General features: G+C 37.5%; 1 protein-coding gene across 5 annotated transcripts; it reads left to right on the forward strand.

The window, feature by feature from the left end:
* The first annotated feature begins 644 nt into the window (after positions 1-644).
* On the forward strand, positions 645-11,649 carry LOC133526904 (odorant receptor 13a-like). Of its 5 annotated transcripts, XM_061863754.1 has the most exons (9): positions 645-789; positions 3,771-3,810; positions 3,937-4,026; positions 4,982-5,089; positions 5,180-5,646; positions 5,729-5,831; positions 6,023-6,118; positions 9,017-9,172; positions 10,543-11,649. In XM_061863754.1, the coding sequence occupies exons 1-9, from the start codon at positions 764-766 to the stop codon at positions 10,609-10,611; spliced, it is 1,155 nt and encodes a 384-aa protein (XP_061719738.1). In that variant the 5' UTR covers positions 645-763; the 3' UTR covers positions 10,612-11,649. The 5 variants fall into 5 exon arrangements, with proteins under 5 accessions (XP_061719738.1, XP_061719737.1, XP_061719740.1 ...); XM_061863753.1 differs by having other exon boundaries at positions 648-789; positions 3,771-4,026; XM_061863756.1 differs by lacking the exon at positions 3,771-3,810 and having other exon boundaries at positions 677-789.
* Positions 11,650-17,462: the final 5,813 nt, after the last annotated feature.

Raw genomic sequence — 17,462 nt, forward strand, 5'->3', positions numbered from 1 at the left:
AATATTATTGGTGCTTAAAGCACTCGCTTTAAGCACCAATAATATTTATTAGGTAAATATTAGGGAAAATGTTATTTATTCTCAACTTTGTCTCTTTATGTTGACCCCGAAATAGGACCTATTTTATACAATCGTGATATAATAGAGAGCTTTTTAGTCGAGTACCGTGTTAAGGAAACGAAGCTTGCTGAGTTGCCTAAGTAAGGTACGAGACAAAAATGTAGTACAAAAGACATAAACGCGCAACCACCCACCCCTGCACCGATCAAGTTTATGTATTTTCTATGGGAGCGCGGCGGCACGTGTTTTTTTTTTTATAGTTGACTACTGAGTGCGAATCGAAATGAATATTATAGTTAAGTTGGAAGCCCATGCATGAAAAGTACGCAATTGTACTTTAATACCTATACGAACTCTTAATTCAACCATTACAGTCGACGAGTAGAAAAACAAAATTTAACTTTAAGCAATAACTTACCTTTTAGTAATGGGCATTATATTTAACACAAATGAAACAATAACCCTCCTCTCTATTATGTCTAAATAACTCCATTTACGGCCGGTAGCGCCGGTTAGAGCACCGCTGAATAATGAAGGAGCTATGTTATTATTAAATTAAAAATTACTACATGCATACTGTAATGCATTTTAAATTCTTACTCTTCATATATATTGTTCAAAGTGAATATCACTTATTCTGCCTCCATCAGCAGAAAGCCAAACAGTGTCCAAAATCTTTAGGAAAGTAGATAATTACACCAACATGTTTAGTTATGAAAATGAAGACAGGTAATAATTATTACTATGTTACTTTTAATGTATTAAATTTTTAAGATACCTAACGCTCAAAAGATCGGAACACTAATTTTCAAAACAAAAAAAATTTAAAGCAGATCCTAAATTGTTAAATAAGAATTTAATCCAAAATAATCCCATCATCATCAACTCAAATTGATTCAGTAGATGAGATTTGCCCAGAAAACAAATAATTCCCATGAGACGAGTTAAGGTTTAAATCCAAAGTAGGATTAAAAATCCGTCTTTGAGAATACAATTTTTCCTCGGGTTTTACCACTAAACAAATCAGTTACATTTGTTATATTGTTGTTATTACTCAATAATATATACACATACACAAATGTCGTGCATAATTCTATACCGTTGTATTTTCTTGGAAACGTTCGTATTTGTTAATGCTACTTATGTAAGTCAACCTCAGTACTTGTTGCACTCAGACTCACTGAAATAGCATGAAACGTTGGAACGTTTCCTTGAAAATAAGATGGTAAAGGATTATGCACCAGAGTGCGGCTAAGGAGCACCTTAGTTCGATTTAGGATGGAGGTATGGCCCCAGCTGGCAAAAAGCACGAAACTTGGCATGCATATAGCTTTTAGGTTTTATAAGAATAAATAGAAGTAGAAACACGCCGAGAAGTTATTGTTTTCCTACCACCCCCCACTATGATATCCCCATTTTTAGTTTGTATAAAATTTCATGAGAACTATGAAAGTTACAATAAAAATGTCTTGGAGAAGTATATTCTCCATAAACTTGTCTACAATACTGTCGTAGAACATAATATATATTGTTAAGACTTATTTATAGTTTTCAAATTATGCTTAATTTATCCTTATGATATTTGCAATTTTGAAAGTTTGTACGATAAAACAGACAAATTTGTACAAAAAAAGGGCAAAAACTCATGAAACAAGCATTAAAACATTAAACTCATACTTATAAAATGCAAAATTATGTTTATTTTTACATTTTTAATATTTAATAACTTGGGCCGTTATATAAAAATCATCACCACCACGCGCTACAGATTATAATTTTTTCTCAAATAAATATATAAGTATCTACTTCGAAGTGATACTTTTCAGAGTACAAAATAAATTAGCTATATTGTCTATTTTTTTGAGTGCAAATTGCCACACTGTGACTGTAAAAGCCAAAAGTGAAACAAAAAAGTAGAAACATACGCTCTCATTATTTCTGCACAAATCAGTTATTTTTATATGAAAAGGAAATAACAAATATTTCAAAAATGATTCCTTGTCTCTAAATTATACGAAAATGATAAACAACTTGCCCTAGTTGCTAAGAGCAGAAAGAAATATAGCATAAATTGGACCTGGGAATCACCCTCTTTTGGGCGGTAGTCATGCACGATCTCGTGGCTACCGGGCTAAATCATTTTTGTTTGACCTAAGGAAGAATCGTGCCAAACGGCATAGCCTGACACAAAAAGTGCATACTTACTACACTTTCTTGCCCCACTAGTTGCCCGACGCAAATGTTATAAGGAAAATTAAGCATAATTTGAAAACTAAAAGTTGTATCAATATACTTACAAAGACAATTTGTTAGAGAAATGTGTGGAGAATATTCTCCTAGACATTTTTATTGTATCTTTCACAGTTTTCATGGAAATTTATAAAAACTAAAAATGGGGGAAATGGAAGGAAATTATTCTTATAAACTTAAAAGCTATATGAATGCCAAGTTTTGTGCTTTCTGCCGGATGGGACCATAGTCGAGGCTAAGAAGCCGCACTACTACATCTGTACTAGCATGTTATAATTTTAATCCAGTAACTTTGTTGACTTCTGTAATGGGGTTCGTTTGCGTCAGATCTCGTAGAGAAGAAGAGAAAAAAGAACAAGAGCTTAAACGAGGAGAGTATAGAGTAGAGGCTTGGCCTTATTCTATGAATTATCACTTCAAAGTAGGCCGTCATACATTTTTTTGTAAAAAAAAGTGACGATTTCCATAGAAATTTAATTATGGCCAAAGTCATAGATTAAAAATGTTTAAAAAATATTTAACTTGACGTATTAAAAGTATGAGTATAATGTTTTCGTCCCGCAATTATATGAAAATGACATATAACTTGCTTTAGTTGCTAAGAGAAGGAAGAAATAGCATAGATTGGACCTGGTGAGGCGACACTTCCAGCCCTTTTTTGGAGGGTAGGCACGATACGATTTCGTGGCTGCTGGGCCATATCAGCTTTGTTTGACCTAAGGAACAATCGTGCCAAGCGGCATCGCCTGAGACAAAAGTTAATACACACTGCACTTGCTTTCCCTACTAAATAATTCAGGTTCGAAAACAAATATAAACTTAGAAAGGCTTTATCTCTGAAACTATAAGGTCTATAGAGACAACTATTTGTCTCATATTGTAGAAAATTTAGTGGACTTTAAAAATGTCCAGAGAAGGTACTATACTTTAGGACTTGTTTTTAGTCAGTTAGGATTATAATCGCCGAAATCTAAAAAAGAACACGAAATTTTCGCGGTTATCTCGATTTTCGACAAAGTTGCGTTCGGCGCTCGAGTTCACAAAATTGGATTATTAATTAAGCCAACATCATATACCAGCAAAAATCATAATTACCGGATTTGACGCAATCGCTACAGATACAGTACATACATGTATGTGTTACAGTAACTTTATAAAGTTACTGTATCATTTGAGATAAAGATGTTTTTTTTGCAGAAGAATGTGTGGATATTTTTTTAAATTTTTTGACTGTATGCATGCAAAAAATTACAGTATTTAAATTTAAATGTATCATGTTTAAAGGATATTCACGACAATGCGTGTCATCATTATATGACTATTGAATAAACTAATGTAAAATAATTTCAAATTTAATAGGTACACGATAAAAATTCGTATCTTTAATTGTTTTCGTACTTTTATGTTCTTCGTAAAAATGGTGTTGCTTGAAATGCTATAATATATTTTTTTATTTACAGCCAAATAACTTCACCAAAGGATTTGAGTTATATAAAGCAGGTCGCCACTACACTCAATCGCGTAGCTTCCTGGCCTGTGCTCGAGTCAAAGAATAAGAAATATACCTTTCATGTAAAATGGAACATAACTTGTTTTCTATTTATGAGCATTATATTTATTCTTCAGATCTGGTATATAAGATGTAACATAAGCACAACCAGTTTCGTCATAATGGGACACAATTATATAACACTGGCAATGAATATCATTTGTCTGGTAAGTTTGTATAATAAATAGGTTATTTGTGGAATACCAAATCAAAGATATCTAACATCTAATAAATATTATCAAAATCTGTGACTTCCTTCTAAATTCTGTGAAAAATGTAATTCTTGGTTACAAAGTACGTCAATCATGAGTTTGTTTATTTACATAAATTTAAAACCTCGTAATACTCAGAACAATTTTTGTAAATACTTTGGGATTTAGATTCTTTTATTTCGATAAAAGTTCGAAATTCTAATTTTATTTCAACAAGTTTACAAGTACGCGGGTTACATACGCGAATTAAATGAAATAGATGTCATATACTAAATAAAAAATGTCCAAGCCCTACAATGGCGGAGGACGGAATCGAACCGGCAGCAGAGTCTTGAGTATACGCGGCTTACTCAATTACCTTTAGACGGTCACGGACGTACCCATTCCAATTTCTCAAGTAATACATAAAACTCGAATCAGATAAAACTGTTAATAGTTATTTGTTTTATAAGGGGGCAAAGTTGTTGTTTAACCGCTCATGCTAAACTTAATAACCGAAAAGATTCCAAAATTAAACTTACGAGAAAGGAGAACTTAAACAAATTTTGTCCCCAAGTGAAGCAAAAATTTTTTCACCACTCCAACAGACTGGTACAGGCTCTCTTGATTGTTCAAAATCTGATGAGAAGGTTGCATTTTATCTACATGTGTAGCAAAGTAAATTGGTGCAAATTTTGAGTTGTTAAATATTTATCATCCAAAATCATAATTTAAAAGTCAATTCTACCACACAACATATTAAGGAAACAACAGCAATTTACTTTGCTCCAAATGTAGATAAAATAAATAATAAATAACAACCTTCTCATCAGATTTCAAACAATCAACAAAGCCTTTACCAGTTGGTGTGGTAAAAATTGTTATGTTAGCTTCGAGGAAGAACTGCTACTGAACTGTTATTTAAATCCAGCAAAGACTTACAATGCCATGGATGGCTGAATATCGGCAAGTGATCAAAGAATTCTTGGAAAACATTCACCTCTTTCATCTAAAGGATAAATCTGAATATGCTAACAAGGTAATTCAAATAATATTATAACCGTTTTTCGATTCTATTAAATTCGTATTTTTTTTATTTCTGTATCTAATATACCTGTTTTCTTTATAGATTTATAAAAAAATAGAAAAAATCTGCTATATCTTTACGGTATTTGTACACATTCAACTGTACTGCGGAATCCTGTTATTTAATGTAACCCCTACGTATAAGAACTTCAGAGCGGGCATGTATGGGTCTAATAAACCTGTTAATGCTACTTACGAGACAGCAGTATACATTTCTCTCCCTTTTGATTATGTTACTGATATAAAAGGACACATCTTTGTAAGTTTTATGGGCTGGTCTTCAACATGCATCGGTTCCACGAGTTTCTGTTTATGGCATCTACTTCTTTCTTTGATTGTGTTCCATTTATGGGGTAATTTGAAAATTTTGGAACACAACTTAGACAATTTCCCTAAACCTGCTAATCATCAGATGAAGAGTATCGGAATTGCATGGTATACGGAAGAGGAGTCTAAAATGATATCAACATTAATCGTGGAACTTGTGAATCATCACAGGAATATAATGGGGTAAGTCCCAGATAATTCTGACGATTTTAAAATGTTTCATAAATGATCAATGTTTCTTATGTATGGACTTTTATTGTTTCAGCTTTATATCAAAGACCTCGAGCGCATACAGCTTTTTTCTACTCTTAAATTTCTCATTCTATCAAATAGTGGGTTGCATTATTTTACTGGAATGCTCTACATTGGTATTTAACATTTTGTAATACTTGTTTTTGTCATACATATCAACATATTTCATTAGATTTATTTCCCTTAACGAGAAATCACAAAAAAATAAGTAGTTTAAGACAAATATCAGTCGTTGTTTTAACGGTGTATTAGTGTAGTAAGAATTTATTACAAAATGTATAACCCTAATATCTGTATTTTCTTTCAGGACACCGAAGCTCTGGGGAATTATGCACCTCTGACAGTTGTATTATTTCAGCAATTGATACAAATATCTGTCGTATTTGAAATTCTTGGATCTCAGGTGAATTCATTAAAAATGTCTTACAAATAATACATAATACATATTCAAATATATTTAGGTGTTCGAGTCTTCAGGCTTGACCCACTGTGAGATAACTCTTCAGAACATCAACGCCATCTAGTCTTCGTTAACGGAATTAATCCAGTTCATCATGTACTGTAATTGAGTCTGTGGTAAGTAGAGGGGAGTCAGCGCGTAGGAAGGCGGCCATTTTATATTCAGTGCGCTTTTGAATCTCAGCGTCGTCAGTCAAATTCAATTTAATTTCATAAGAACGAAGTTTTTTCAAATAAACAAATAATAATGAATACCTTGCCGGCTTTCGCCTCGCCTCGATTCCCGAAGCGGTACTGAATATAAAATGGCCGCCTGCCTACACGCTGACTCCCCTCTACTTACCACAGACTCAATACAGTACATGATGAACTGGATTGATTCCGTTAACTGAGACTAGATGGCGCTGATGTTCTGAAGGGTTATCTCACAGTGGGTCAAGCCTTTTCGGCTGAAACCTAAATATACGTTTTTTACCCGTCGGGAGAAAAACGGTTCTATTATGGATTTATCAACAAACCACTTGCTTTTCAAAAATAAATATCTAGCAAACATTTGAAAAAAATATATTGAGAGTACAGTTTTGTAAAATCATTGTTATTGGTTTTGTGAATAATTTTTATTTAATAATACCAAAATTAAACAACTTGATTAGAAATAATTGCTCTGATTAGAGCAAATAAACATTGCAATAATTTTATTTGCGATGCATGCGACATTTGGGATGCGTGCGTGGAGCCAAAGCAATTGTGTAGGGCATTTTAACTAATTAATGTATTGTGAAAAGTAAACCTAGCGGATATTGCCCTTGCCCGTGTCATTGGGATGCATGCAAATGCAGCACCATCAGCTAGGACCCGGTTACGTCCTTAAACTACGTCCAAAAGAGAGGTATGGGCATTGTGAATGTCATCTCGCTTTGTGTGGTAGGGCACAGCACAGCGGATGTCATTCCAGATCTAGAGCAGAGCCCAACTGGGGAAGTACTCCACCTTACAGAAAACCGCAGCCAAATAACACTAGACCCTACTCATAGTGATGTGTTCCTGCCGGTGAGTAAGGTTGCCAGAACTCAACGAGGGGGGGAGGGGTTAGGGTGCGCAACACGCAAGTAACTCCTCCGGAGTTGCAGGCATACATAGGCTACGGAGACTGCTTACCATCAGGCGGGCCGTATGCTTGTTTCCACCCGACGTAGTATAAAAAAAATTTTGTGTGATTTACTCACTATTTATTACGTAGTATTGCAGTAAATTTTGTCCTACATGAAATTACATTTATTTTGTAAATAAAAGAAGGCTTATAAATAAACCAGGGTTATTTTTATGAATTATATTACACAGATTTTATAAAATAAAATATTTATTCAAGATGTCCACCTATACTTTAACACACTTCTTTAAACGGTCCGGCCACTCGTCTATGACGGCACGGACGGTATCGATGGGTATTGAAGCCGCTGCCCGCACTAAATCTATCTTGAAGACGATGCACTTTACTCTAATCAAGATAGGAGTAGTTTATTAAACAAACGGTTTTAAATACATAAAAATCATCTGTTCCGTGCGCAACGGTACGTTCGGCGAAACAACAGCGTCGGCGGTTTTGTCCGCGCCTAGGTTCGAGTGCGCTGGCGCGCCGCTTCCGTCTCACTCTGCTCCCGTTCGCCTTAGAGAACGCTCTGTGCCAGCCACGTTCACGAGCCTTGCGCCGTGTAGCTACACGTGCCGGACGGGTCTATATTTAAAAGGAACAGTGATAACTTTATAAAAACGTATTTAAGTTCCGTCTTGCACCCCGAGTAAAGGGTAAGTGTTGAAACGTTACTAGATTTAAGAGTGTACTTGCTTTTAGTGCTAATACGCTTTAAATAGTGTTAATTATGTTATCACATTGCTTAGGGTTCTGCGATTTATATTATTTGCCGAGTTATCGCTTGTGAAACGCTACGGCGTAACGGCAAAATCCCGTTACAATATGGCTGCCCATACATTTGACCAACTTTTAATTCCATTTAATCATCTTGTTACTTTAATTTTCCGCTTAACAGAGCTTAGTACTAGATAAATATTAATGTTTTAATAGTAAGCAAATTGATATTCTTGCCACTTTGTTTTGCACCTGCTTTGTAACTCCGTTCTGGTAATGAACACCCACCAGCTGCATTCTGCTCCCTTTCACATAGCTTAGAGAAATCTATTTTATACATGTGAATAAGGATCGACGTTGCAAATTCCAGGGTGCAAGTTCCGAATTAGAATAACCATCAGCGGCGCGGTTTCTTGTTTCCGGCCGGCCGCAGAGTACCGAGGGACGCAGAGGCCTCCATCCGTAACTGCACCAGCGATCCACGGAGCTTCCCCATCAACCCGGAGCGGTCCAGCGGCGCGACCAGCTAGCGCGACGCGACAGTGTACCGCCCTGCCACGGAACCGGACAGGCTAAATTCAAATTAACGGACTTTTACCACGGCCCTCGCTCGGCAGAGTTTTTTTTTTATCTATAATAAATATTTTTATTTGAAAGCGTCTGGGTGTTTTCTTAACCACCCAGCCTTACCCGCTTCAACATTAAGATGAGTTTGAAAATGTCATTCACTTGCTTGTTCCACTTGGATAATGCTATCACTGCGACACGAGTCTGTTTGATGCCCAACTCCATCTTCAGGGAAACGATACCTGGATGTAAATGTACTTTTTCTGATATCCAAATGTCTATTTAAGCATAACCACGAAACGAAAGTACATCAAACATTCCATTATTAAATTTAAAATGACGAAAAAGTTGGGACAGAATTTATGGCAAGACTACGTACCTATGATTTGATTAATTATGTGTTTGCAGAGTGAAAAAATTATCGATGCAGTGTATGATTTGCCCTGGGAGTGTATGGAATTGAAAGAGAGAAAACTCGTTTTATTCTTCTTACAAAACGTCCAAGAGCCAATAAACCTGAAAGCTTGTGGCATGATCCCAGTTGGGGTTCAAACTATGGCTGCGGTTAGTATCCCTATTAATATTATAAATTCGAAAGTGTGTGTGTGTGTTTGTCTGTTACCTCTTCACGTTCAATCCCGCTTACTGATTTAGATGAATGGTATGAAGATAGTTTGACGCCTAAGGAAGGACACAATAATGATAGTTTTTATCACTCTTCTCCTTTATCATCATTGCATGCATGAGAAACTGCGCAGATATTTTTGTTCTTAGTCTACCTACAATCTATATTATTGTGAAAAAAGTAATGACTCAGATATGCTAGTAATATCTACGTGCGTCGAATAAGGGATTAAATACGGTAATAAGGGATTGAATTAGGTATAATAAGAAAACTGAACTCAGTCAGACTGTCTAAACTAAACTGACAACATAAAAACTAGGGTGATAACATTCTTTAGATGCCTAATTATAAAAATTTGGTATTAAGTCTAGACAGAAATAAACACCTATATAGTTCTTATAGCACTAGTATGTTGCTTTGTGTGCGGGGCGCGAGGGCCCTGCCGTTGTAGTGTTGTTGTTGATGTGTTGTTGTAGTTATTTTGGTCTTGTTGTTAATGCTGTTGTTTTTGTGTAAAAGTTTATTTTCCAAAGGGAAAAAGTAAAGCAGTAGTACTTTTGCTTGCAAGGAATGGTCCGCGTGCGAGCACGCACGCCCCCAGCTCGGCCTTCGGCCTCGCGTGCTTGGGCGTTCCAATGGAACGCTACGGGCCTTCAGCCCTACGCGGAGCTCGGCCTTCATCCTTCGCAATATAGTTACTTTGGGGGGTTGAAGGGAAGTTGGAGCTTAAACACGACCCACTAATAAAAATGTCTTAGATAAGCGAAACGGCGGGCCGGACGCCGAAGGCCGTAGGCTCCAACTTTCACACTGGCGAGCCACGAAGGAGACGCTTCGGGCCTCCGGCCTTACGCGGAGCTCGGCCTTCGGCCTCCGCTAGCCTCGACGCTTATTAAGACAGTTAGCTTGGCCTGGCATGTTTGGGCCAGCCTGTGGGACGCACCGCGCCTTCGGCCCTACGCGGAGCTCGGCCTTCGGCCTTCGTCGGTTCGCTTAAAAAACTGTAATTATTGTCAGAAAAAGTTAAGAAAACGAATTATAAAAGTAAATTATACACATCAACTACAGTTTTTGAGATTATAGGAACTTTCAGTATGACCGGGTAATCAATTTGATTCATTTTTGATATTTTGTAGAAAATAAATTTTGTATAAACCAAATTTTGTATATCGTATTTATCAATTTTTAAAATTTTTGGACAAATAAAATTTAGAAATTGACTTTTTAATACTATTTATTAATCCTTTGAGATTAAAACATTTAAGAGTTACCATCGTTACTTTACAACATTGAATCTTTTTGGTTACAGATTTTGAAGGCGTGCTGTTCATATTTTATTATGCTTCGTACGGTGACCTCTACTGAAGAAATGACTTGAAGTTAAAAGTAGTATCACCTTAACTGAGATTGAGATTTAGATATTTTTCGCATGCACATTTTGCGTTATAATAAATCAACCTTTAAATCATCACGTTAAATTCACTCGTGCCTAATAGCGCATCTGCATTCGCGTGTGAAGGCCGATTCACACGTATTAAGTTGTAAAGTAGTTTAACTAAATTTTAACTTAATTTGAAGCGCCTTAAAGCGTGTAAACAATTAATTTAGTTATAAGTTAAAATTTAGTGTGCAAGTAAACAAGTATCAATCAGAAAGCACGATCGCATTGTCATTTGATGGACAGCCGTTGCGGTGTAAATATCATAGTAAATTCCCGGTTTGCGCCGTAATTATGTGCAAAAATCGCAGTACCACTGTAAATCTAAATAATTAAGGAGTTTGTTGCGAATGCAACTTATTAATACTATCCTACTGCTGAGCACAGGCCTCCTCTCATGTACGAGAGGGCTCGGGCTATAATCCCCACGCTAGCCCAATGCGGATTGCACATACACCTTTGATTTTTTTCACAGATGTATTCAGGTTTCCTCACGATGTTTTCCTTCACCGAAAAGCTAGTGGTAAATATCAAATGATATTTCGTACATAAGTTCCGAAAAACTCATTGGTACGAGCCAGGATTTGAACCCACGACCTCCAGATTGAAAGTCGGACGTCATATCCACTCGGCCACCACCGCTTACCAACACCAACCACCACCACCAATAATCACCAACCACCACCAACTTATTATTATATAAAAATATCCCAATGCAGTAGCTAAACGCAGCCTTCGGGCTCGGCTAGTAATCGGAGGCTTTTCAAAACACCAATAGGAGCACTGCACATATACTGTATCGCGGCCAATTAGAAGCATCTAAATTTAAACCACTTTTGGTACTGATCAAATATTGCAAATTCACTCTTTCATCATCCTCCATACTATCAACACCCACTTTCTACATTTAACCGTTTTGGCAAGAACACTTGTAAACCAGTACCTTTTGGAAGATTATAGCTAACACTTCATTATAAATCGAAGTTTTATTTGAGTCGTCGAGACCCTGAACTGCACGGCGACTACAGAGTTACTTATAGGTAAGACTAATAGCAATCTATTTGTGTAATAAAAACGGAAAAAATATAAAATACGTTGTCCATTGCCGGCCATTTGAAAGTCATTGTTTGTTTTGTTTTTTTTTTTTTTTTTTATACCACGACGGTGGCATTCAAGCATACGGCCCGCCTGATGGTAAGCAGTCACCGCAGCCTATGGACGCCTGCAACTCCAGAGGTGTTACATGCGCGTTGCCGACCCTTTAAAAACCTGTACACTCCTTTTTTGAAGAACCCCATACTGTAGACCCTCGGGAAAACCTCGGAAGGGAGCTCATTCCACAGCTGGAGCGTCCGCGGGAGGAAATTCCTCTTGAACCGCACAGTACGCGACCATTTTGGTTCTAAGGTGTGAGGATGAACTCCCTGCCGACGGCGAGCGGTGCGGTAATAGAAAGGGGCCGTTGGCATCATGTCAAACAATTCCTCAGAACACAGCCCATTGTACAAGCGGTAGAACACACACAAGGAGGCAAAGTCTCTCCTTAGACTTAAAGGTTCAATACCGCTTGTGAGTTTGGGATCGTCAACGATTCGCACAGCGCGCCTTTGGACTGAGTCAAAGGGTCCAAGCTGGCATGCAGGTGCTCCTGCCCAAAGGTGACAGCAATACTCCATATGGGGTCTGACTTGCGATTTATATAGCAGCAGTCTTTGCCCCGGAGTAAAGTATCGCCTCGCTTTATTGAGCACACCGAGTTTTTTGGATGCCAGCGCTGCCTTCCCTTCCAGGTGGCTACGGAATTGGACGTCACTGGAGATGTCGACACCGAGGATCCCAATACTCCCTGACATGGTAAGGGCTGTGTCTTGGAAATGCGGGGCCACAGTAAATGGGGTTTTCTTAGCGGTGAACGCGCAAACTTGTGTCTTTGTGGGGTTGAATCGGACTAGATTGTCCCGACCCCACACCGAAACTCTGGATAGAGTGCTCTCAATGTCCGACACAAGCTTTTCACGACTCTCCAGCACCACGGAACGAGGGATGTTGGCACGGCCTGTGTAATAGGCATCCCCAGTACTGTCGTCTGCATAGCAATGAATGTCGTCGATAGACAACATGTCATTGATATGCAGCAAAAATAGCGTTGGGGATAGCACAGAACCTTGCGGAACGCCAGCGTTAATGTCCATGCTATGGGAGCAGCTTCCGTCTACTACGGCTCGTATGCGTCTGCTGGACAAAAAGCTAGCGATCCATTTGCATAGTCCCTCCGGCAATCCATAAGATGGTAACTTCGACAGGAGACCCCGATGCCAGACCCGATCGAACGCCTTCGCTATATCTAGGCTAACTGCCAATGCCTCACCTTGACTCTCAATGGCCGAAGCCCAGCGGTGTGTGAGATACACTAGAAGATCACCAGTCGAGCGACCGTGAAAACCATACTGGCGGTCGCTGATCAGATCGTGTTCTTCTAGGTATCTCAGGAGCTTTGCGTTAATTATACGCTCCATGACCTTGGAGAGAAGAGAGGTAATAGCGATAGGCCTGTAATTCGATGGGTCCGATCTGTCACCCTTTTTAGGCACAGGGTGCACAAGGGCCGTTTTCCACGAAGATGGAACATGCCGTTTCTTGCTGGAGAGTGTGAAAAGGCGCGCTAACACGGGACACAACTCCGGAGCACACTGCTTAAGCACAATAATGTACTTTCTTAATCGATGTTTTCAAAGCTAACGCGCAATGGGCAATGAACATGTGAGTCAAAGTCAAAATATTCTTTATTCAAATAGGCAAGCACTTTTAAATCGTCAAATTTTACAAATATGATCTTAATCTAAATATCAGAGCAATTTATTGATGCAGTTATTATTGTTCTAAAAAAAACATTGAACTATTATAGATATGGTAAACATAATAATAAGAATTTCACAAAAGGATCGTCAAACATCAAAATTGCATAAAAATACTAGTCTAGAACCTTTCTAGAATAAAATCTAAATGTCAAAAAATACGGTATATATATATACATTGAATTATCAATTTCATCATTAATAACATAACAATAAATAATTCATCCTTTACAATCACACTTAATCCCACGGTGTTTCATCATTCATGTAGTCTTGTGTGCTATAATAGGCTTTAGAGATAAGCTTACGTTTTACATAATTTTTAAATTTACTAACAGTTAATTTAGTTATAATATTAGGAAGTTTATTGTAAAATCTTACACAATTACCCATGAATGATTTCTTAATTTTATGGAGCCTAGTGAAGGGCACTGCGAGCTTATGCTTATTTCTAGTATTAATATTATGTATTTCACAGTTTTTCTTAAAACTGGCAATGTTTTTATGTACATACAGAATATTCTCATAAATATATTGACAGTGCACTGTCATTATGTTAATGTCCTTAAACTTATCTCTAAGTGTGTCTCTATGGTACATTTTATATATTGCACGAATAGCCCTCTTCTGCAGAACAAAAATGGTATTTATCTCTGAAGCACTGCCCCATAGTAAAATACCATATGACATAATGCTATGAAAGTAACTAAAGTAAACTAATCGAGCTGTTTTCACGTCTGTTAACTGACGGATCTTGCTCACTGCAAAAGCTGCAGAACTCAGTCTATTCGAGAGATTAGCAATATGGGGACCCCATTGTAGTTTAGAATCTAAAGTTATACCAAGAAAAACTGTGCTATCTACTAGTTCCAATTCCTCATCCTTGACAATGACACTTGTTTGCTCATTCCTTATGTGACTTGTAACAAACTTAATGCACTTAGTCTTTTTCTCATTTAACAATAAATTATTAACATAAAACCAATTTACTACTTTAGAAATAGCATTGTTTACATCACTGCAAGCTTGTTGCTGTCGTTTGACTTTGAAAATAAGTGAGGTATCGTCTGCAAACAATACTATGTCATGGTGGGTCTTTACAAGGTAAGGCAGGTCATTAATGTAGATAAGGAACAGGAACGGCCCCAATATTGATCCCTGCGGTACACCCATAGAGACCAATGACCCCGGTGATCGCTGTCCACTCAAATGAACCCTTTGTATTCTACCGTGTAAGTAAGACTTTATTAAATTCAGTGCCGAGCCTCTTACTCCATAATAGTGAAATGTGACATAAGCCTCAATATTGAAGTAATATGTCAAAATATTAGCAGCGAGGAAAGCGCTAGAGCAGCGACTCAACCGATGTTCTTAATCGTATGGTATCGATATTTTAATGTAGTTGTATATGTAGGTAACGAATATTGAGTAGGGATACGAATTACATGTAACAGAGTCAGACCAAGATAACTTTGCAGCAATTCATATAGCGCACATGTGCAAGTTTTATTTAAAAGCATAAAGCATAATTTCATAGAAATTTACACACTTAATAAACATTATTTCGAATAATCAGGGTTTGTATTTTTTTGTTATTTCCCTCCAGTGTGCAAGTTTGTTCACTTTGTATACATTTCCACACAAAGAAATCCATTTTGTAGCAGTTTGATTTATAATTATAACCACATTTGGTTTGCTGTAAATAAAAATTACACTTTTGTATATAACAAAATGACCCTGTTTCATTACATATAAACAAACAAAGGTTTTTATAAATGCCACCAGCAAATATTTCCTCTGTTACCTACTAGTTTTGTTCTATGGAATTTATCTAAAAAGGCTAACGTCCGGATCATGATTTACCATTTAAAAACAGTTATTTCACACTGCGTACTGTTAGGATTGATCGGAAACTTGAAAGCCTACCGGGACACCAATGTGTCTTTTACTCCAATTAGGGCGTAATTAGAATGACAGAGAAAAATGCCCGCAATTTCCAAACTTTGCTGTTCGCGGTTATAGCCCTGTACTGGCGCCACCTGTAAAATTTTACCACCGGCTAACTCGATTGCCTATCTAGTTCGATTACTTAAGATACGAACTCTTAAAGGTTGGTGCGGCGGACGGTATAGGCTTAGTAAATTAAAAAATCTTGTTGGCATAAAACGCTAAAAACTGAATTCTGAATATAATATATCTTAAGGTGTCGATTTATTTTAACTATAGAAATAAAGAGCCTTTTCATACTTACCAGTCCGGGGTCGAGCATTCGTATCGAAATGTACGAGTATTTAATTTTGCAATCTCATTAGTGATAGTGATTTATTTCAATTCTAACGATTTTTACTCTAAATTATGTAAGTAGCGTACCAATGATGCAAAATATCATTCATTCGTTAATATACATTTATCGATATAACAATTTTTGGTGTTACCCATCTCTATTGAGTGAATGAATGGACGAATGAGTAGCATGGATGTCAAAATACCTTCGAAAGTAAAATGCCACATGTGTTATGAATATCGTATGAAGATACGACATACGCATGCTGTTAGAACTCCATTAAAAACGTGATTTGCTAGACTTTGATATGCCAACTTCACAGACATGCAAGATCGCAACTATAAGTGCACTGTCTATGTGTGAGTAGGCGTTATGCGTACAATATTTTAATTGTAGATGAAATGAACACATTTTTAACTGCGGCGACATCGGTCCCGATACTAACTGACGATGACAGAGGATCTATAGATACCTATGGTTGCACACTTGTACTTTAAGCGATTAGAAAGAAGAGTGGGGCGCGTCTTCGTGGATGACACGATTATAATAATAATAAAAATACACATATTTGCAACGCATAGGGTAGTTATGGTGCACTCGTTTCCAGCAATTGGGCAGAATATATTACCTGTAAGGTTCTGTGTGCTGCGAAATGAGGCCAAAAAAGAAGGGAGGGTGACACTGACGACTTGGCGTATACCCAGGCCGCCATGACGAATTGGCAGGGAGGCCTGAGACCAGAATAATAGTACAGTCCATCTGTTCAAAATGTTCAGTAAGTGATGTTTAAACGCAATGCATGTCGGTGGTGTCAATCAACACGAAAATCATATACTCATATATTTTGATAAAAACGTGATATATTAACATCATATACAAATTCTGGTTAAGAGCCCTTAATCCTTGGAGCGTTCTCCGATTTCACGAAATAACGCTCGATAGATGGCGTTGGCGCTCGGTACGCGAGCGCCGGCAACGCGACGCGCGTTTCAATGCAGACTAGAATAATCTTGATAGTTTTCAATATAATTTCAAGCAACATTAATTTTAGTGTCATATGATATCATATGGGCACTCTTTATTTTATTGTATATGCACAGTAGTTTTTTTTTTTTATGTACACTACTACTAAGTGTACAGACTACAGAGTGTACTATAACCCTTGCTCTTTATTCTGTCTCTTTCACACCAATGGAAAATGAAGAAGTTACTAAATGACTGCAGGTATAAATAAAGTATATTAGTGCGATAGAGAGACAGATAGTGTTTCGTTGTCGTATCGTAAACGATTGGCATGTTGGCCACACACTTGCTTAGTGCCTAGCCAAAATACCAATCGTTTGCGTATATTAGTGCGATAGAGAGAGAGTAGTGTTTCGTTGTCGTATCGTAAACGATTGGCATGTTGGCTACGCACCCATGATACCTAGCCAAGAAGCCAATCGATTGCGCATATTAGTGCGATAGAGAGACAGATAGTGTTTCCTTGTCGTATCGTAAACGTTTGGCATGTTGGCTACGCACCCATGCTGCCCAGCCAAGATGCCAATCGTTTGTGCATATTAGTACGAGAGAGAGACAGATAGTGTTTCGTTGTCGTATCGATTGGCATGGTGGCTACGCACCCATGCTGCGTAGTCAAGATGCCAATC

This window comes from Cydia pomonella, chromosome 17, assembly GCF_033807575.1.
Source record: "Cydia pomonella isolate Wapato2018A chromosome 17, ilCydPomo1, whole genome shotgun sequence".
In the NCBI taxonomy this organism is placed as follows: Eukaryota; Metazoa; Arthropoda; class Insecta; order Lepidoptera; family Tortricidae; genus Cydia; species Cydia pomonella.